Source organism: Limulus polyphemus, unplaced genomic scaffold (genome assembly GCF_000517525.1).
Source record: "Limulus polyphemus unplaced genomic scaffold, Limulus_polyphemus-2.1.2 Scaffold56, whole genome shotgun sequence".
NCBI classification, from domain to species: Eukaryota; Metazoa; Arthropoda; class Merostomata; order Xiphosura; family Limulidae; genus Limulus; species Limulus polyphemus.
Window position 1 is genome coordinate 998,858 of NW_013665666.1, and position 5,875 is coordinate 1,004,732.

Sequence of the window (5,875 nt, forward strand, 5' to 3'; positions counted from 1 at the left end):
AAAAAAAGGGTAAAATCACTTTAGAGTAATGACATTATCCTAAAATAGTACCTTCTTATTACCGGCACTCGGAGTGTGGATTCCTCACAAATAAATAGGCTTCAAACAATTTTTCACTGCCTTAATGATTTACTTTCTGCTGTAACCATCCAGGAAAAAAACAAGCAAATGTGTTATTTATAGCAAACAAGAATAAATCATTCTCTTTGTGTAACAACTTAAAAACATTTGTGTGTAAAGTTTGTTTCTTGTAATAAATATTCAGGAAATTGACTTGTATATTTATGATAAACGAACCGCACTGTTTTGCTCATTGTATCCTGATGTAAGTCTATTGTTTAAGTGGAGACTTGATAAAGAAAACAGTTATTCAGCATTAAGGGGGAGTTATCACTAATTTATGAGACTATTATAGGTGACTTTCTTTATACAAAATATAATATATAATAGTACCACATGTGATGTTTCTTACGTTTAGATTATCATATCTAAATATATATTTGTCATTAAGGGGAGGAATCAAACTCATGATATTGATTTTCAAACTTTTCGTCGGCGGCTAAGCATTGTACGTCTGTAAAACATATCTGATCATTAAGGTTGTAAGACGATTTTCATAAAATTATATTTTGATTTTTTTTACTTATGCAATCTTTTTACGCCTGCTAGATCATCTAATTCCTTCATATGTATTAACGTTTGTATGAATTCTGTCTCACATCATAAATGTGACGTCACATGTTAGTGAATAACACATTCATTACAAAGTACACATTATACACTCATTATGTGCAATACACAAACCTGAATAGTGTTACTAACTGATGTATGCAAATTTATTTCGAAATATTTAACCAATAAAATGGAAAACATAAGCTATAGTGAAGTGTGGATACAAAACAAAAAACACGCTAGTCTAAAATTCTCAGTGGTGAAACGTGGAAAAAGAAAAACAACCATATGTTAAAATATTTAATTTTACTTTTTTCTTATGTTTAATGAATGTTTAGTTCTATGGCATATTTTAGTTTCTTATTTAAACCTTATGGTCCTGAAAATAAGAATTACCTGTTTCTTCTAAAACTGCATTAAACTTTTGAAAAATAAAACTATTTCGCAATTAGCTCAAGGCGTTAAAAATGTTTTACGTTAGATTAAAATAAAGATGTCAGAATGACAGGAGAAATCTAGAGTATGTGTTGGAGTCTACTAGGAGTCTTAACAGGCCGTGTGAAGTCGTTACTGCTACATCCAGTTTTTACTGCAATTTATTCACTGATCCCCACTAGTTTTTGTGCACGATTGCAGGGTTACATTTGGCACAGTTTCAACATGAAACTCGTTTTAGACTTTGAAGGAATTTCTCGTTGAGTAAATGATTGTGTGCGACCTATAATCTAGAATTAAGTGAATAAACATTCTTACTTTGGAAATAATTTAAACTTTAGTCTAAACCATATTAGTGATTATCAACTAGTTTATTTCACTGTAAATAATGTCTTCAATTTTGGGCTAAACTTGTTGAAGTCTCGTGCAACGAAGTTTTGTTCTAATAAATGAGAAGTGTTTGTTTGTTTGTTTTGAATTTCGCGCAAAGCTACACGAGGGCTATCTGCGCTAGCCGTCCCTAATTTAGCAGTGGAAGATTAGAGGGAAGGCAGCTAGTAATCACAACCTACAGCCAACTCTTGGGCTAATCTTTTATCAACGAATAGTGCGATTGACCGTCACATTATAACGCCTCCACGGCTGAAAGGGCGAGCATATTTGGTGCGACGGGGGATTCAAACCCGCCACCCGCAGATTGCGAGTCGAGCGCCCTAACCACATGGCCATGCCGGGCCCAATAAATGAGAAAGAAATTGGTTAAGATTTATATATTTCTATATTTATTGTTTTACTTTAGAATGTTTGAATATCATTATCTTGAAATGTTAAAACCTTTACTGTTGCCATCTCAAAGGATGATTTAACTGAACTATTGTACTATTTGCTATTTGGTTAAAGTATAGTTTGGCATATAGTTTTATGTCACAAAGACCAAACTTTAGGAACAGCATCGGTAAACCTATTAGCAACATTAAATCGATATTTCAAGTTTCAATGACAAATAACGTTCCTTTGTTTCTGTGAATCAATGTATAAGTAGAAAATTATCTATCTGCATTGACTATACAGCTGAATCAATGTCATCTATATTCCTCTTCTTGTTTTCGAATTACTAACACCACGTGTCAGAACAGAGGCATACTGTGTTCTTTCTTAAACATATATTTTAGAAAAAAAAGAATGGCGGGTTTTAAAAGTATGTCCACATTGAGTTGATTGTATCAATAAAAAAAGAATGGCGGGTTTTAAAAGTATGTTCACATAATTGTCAGTATTATAGTCTTAACGTTTTAAAACGCTATGTTATAAATGCATTAGTTATAAAAAACGGATACCATGGTATCAGCGATAAAACGTAAATACTACTCACATAAGAACAAAATAAGAACTTAAAGTTAGTACAGCAAAAGCTACTGAATGTGATTAAATACACAAACTTAGTAGGAAAATAGTTTTATAGTATTAATATATCTAGAAAAAAACGTTAACAGAAAAGAAGACAAACAATAATTTTTCCAATATAATTTGTGTAATCTCTCACTAACAATAGAATTCTCTAATGAAATATTATATGATACAGTGCACAGATTTTTATTGTGACTCAGTTCATTTACATAAGTTTTCTTTCATAAACATTTTATAAACAAAAAATGCCATTAAAATCGAGAATAGCTAAAAAGGTGAAATACAAAGATTAATTCAATTTTACATAGCTTGTGTTTACATCTATAAACGTTATACTGAGTTCAGTTCAGTAGAAAGTGATGGTATCTGAACTATTAAAAGCATACTAACGATTTGGAAAATGTTAAGGCAAAGCTTTAACAGTAGGTGAAACACGACTTGTGTTAGAACACGCTTTAATTTTATAAAACGGAATTGATTAATAAACACGAACACTTTAGAGTAATAAATGTAAAAGATGGAGAAATGAAATAGAAGTAGTAAGATCTTAAATAAAGTCGACTACTCTGCCACCTGTCGAAGCTATTCATCTTCTGGTAGACAAAACATTAAGGGAAACATTTTGCAATGTTCTATTTTACATATTCTGCCTCCGTTTATGTCATTAAGTATAGACTTGAGATTAAGAGAGAGTTGATATAAATATTATAAACTTTGTGTATGTTTTTAATGAGATTTGTCTATAAACGTCTTTTATTCATAAATTACTTATTATTTTACGTAAATATATTCGTCAAAAAATTTGATCAGTGGATCGATAAACCTGAATTACAACTCTGGAGTATAAAGATAATAAAACCAGTATACTAAATTAAATACAAAAAACGCCGAAGGAAACAAAATTCTACACACTCGATCGACCATGATAGCCTCCTTCATGGTTGATGTGTTTTCTCTAGTCTCCTCCTCTTGTGACAGTTTAGGGTTAACTAGACTTGTCTTCTGACGCTGAAATATACGAGTTAAAAACCTCTCAGTCAAGTTTCAGTGTTAATGTAAGATGGAAATGCTACGATTTCCTTAGTTCTTATTTTGCATATACCATACATTATGATTATCTGGTTATATTTCATACAAACAATCTAGTATACTTCATTGATTCCTTGCTTTAGACACACCATGTTATGCTTTTCTTTGGTTGTTATTTCGGACACTTTATGTAATACATTTCATTGGGCCCCTGTTTTGGAAATTCCACTTAATACGTTTTATTGTGTCCTGTTTTAGGCACTTTATGCAATACGTTTCATTGGATCGTTATTTTACACACGTCATGTTAAATTTATAACACCTCTTTCATTTTAGACACTCAATGTGATACGTTCCATGGGTTCTTTGTTTTAGACACATTTTAAGCTTTTAATTACTTGTACCTACAGATATTTCGTGTAATGTTTCATGGGTTCCTCATTTTAAACACATCATATTAACATTTCGTTTGTTGTTATTTCAGATACTTTTAATTACTTGTACCTACAGATATTTCGTGTAATGTTTCATGGGTTCCTCATTTTAAACACATCATATTAACATTTCGTTTGTTGTTATTTCAGATACTTTTAATTACTTGTACTTACAGATATTTCGTGTAATGTTTCATGGGTTCCTCATTTTAAACACATCATATTAACATTTCGTTTGTTGTTCAAGCAATAAATTTCTGATCCTTATTTTTAGCACATTGTATAATATCCCTCCTTAGATTTTCAAAACACAAAGCACTGTGAATGTAAAGAAATAAGTATAAAAAACTCATACGTAAGCTATAGAAACAAGCTAGATAGAATAATGTAAACATTATTGTATCCGGTCATGTGACCTCTTTGTTCAATACTGTATATATAAATCTGTGTCAGTATTAGGTAAATAAAAGCTTTTTGAAAAGTATAATATCTGTTATATCTGAACCATAGTATTGCTGCAGACACTCCGAAATTAGAAGGCATAACAGGTCGGGAAAGAGTACAATTAATATTAAAGAATAATTCTGAGTGCAAATACTGATGAGTTATGATTTTTCCTTAAGGAGCCAATATATATTTCACTTCTTTTTTTATAGTTTACGAGTTATATTTTACTTACTTGCAAAATATATATCACATTTTTTTTATCCTAAATTGATTTCAACAAAGATTTGTTTTCGTTGTTAATCCATTAACCAATTTGAATTGATCTTAACATTTGAGAAACAGTGTACTCTGGCACTTTCACAAGAATATATTTAACTTACTTTAAATATGCTTACTGGTTTCTTTAAGCTTTCGGTTGTTTTCTCACTGCGAGAAAGGTAGTTGACAAGAGTGAATTCCAACAAGGCTCCAAAAACCATCACTGAGCATGAGCCAATCCAAATATCAATGGCCTTGATATATGATACAGGAGGCAATTGCGTTCGCACTCCTGCAGCCACGGTGGTCAATGTAAGTAGAGTGGTCACTCCTAGGGTCACTCTGGCAGGAACGGCGTCTACGTTCAGCCAGAAGGACACCCAGGAGATCATTACAATCAAGAATGTAGGAAGATACGTCTGAATCAAATGGTAGCCATTCTGGCGTTCCAAAATGAAGCTCACGTTGAGGAAACTGAAAGCTCCTTTAGGGTGTAAAATAAAGTCCATCATAAAATAGAACCTGAATAATATGACTTAAATTTATTTAAGTTAAACTACACTACACCAATTTCAAAATAACACTGTGTTTTAGCACTTTATTCGAGCGTCAAAAGCCAGCATAAATCACAGTATTTGGGTTTCAGTAGCACAGCGGAATGTCTGTGGACTTACTACGCTAGAAACTGGGTTTCGATCCCCGTGGTGAGCAGAGCACAGATAGCCAGTTGTGTAGCTTTGTATTTAATTACAAACAAACAAAAATAACCAAATATGTGTCACTATAGGTATTTGAACGAAATATATTATAACAAGTAGAAAAATCGATGAGTACACCCTCGTTCTAGTTTTTTGATATTATTGTTGTAAACCCAAACATGACTTCGTGCATGGGTATCAGATAGTGAGTGAAAAACAAAGGTAATTATTTACCTCTCTGTATAGCTATATATGATGCTATTGTTGTTTTCTTACTGCAAAGCTATAATGGAATATCTGCACTCTGTCCACCTTGGGGAATCGAACCTCTGATTTTTAGAGCTGTAACTCCATAAACTTACCGCTAGTTCACCAGGAGCGCACGAAACTAAATTTATTATAAAGACAAGAAACTGAAATACAGTAAATATTGAGAAGTAATCTTTTTTTTGGGGGGCCGTAAGGAAAATTTTGTGGATTACTTCACAGAGAAAA

General features: G+C 32.1%; 1 protein-coding gene across 1 annotated transcript in view; it reads right to left on the reverse strand.

The window, feature by feature from the left end:
* The window catches only part of LOC106463903 (gamma-aminobutyric acid receptor subunit gamma-3-like), a 74,421-nt gene that overhangs the window by 33,920 nt on the left and 34,626 nt on the right, over window positions 1-5,875 (reverse strand). Inside the window, exons 7-9 of the mRNA XM_013923986.2 lie at window positions 4,805-5,166; window positions 3,347-3,522; window positions 2,047-2,068 (exon numbers count right to left, since the gene is read on the reverse strand). Coding sequence (XP_013779440.1) covers window positions 2,047-2,068; window positions 3,347-3,522; window positions 4,805-5,166 — 560 coding nt within the window. The remainder of the gene's footprint in view (window positions 1-2,046; window positions 2,069-3,346; window positions 3,523-4,804; window positions 5,167-5,875) is intronic.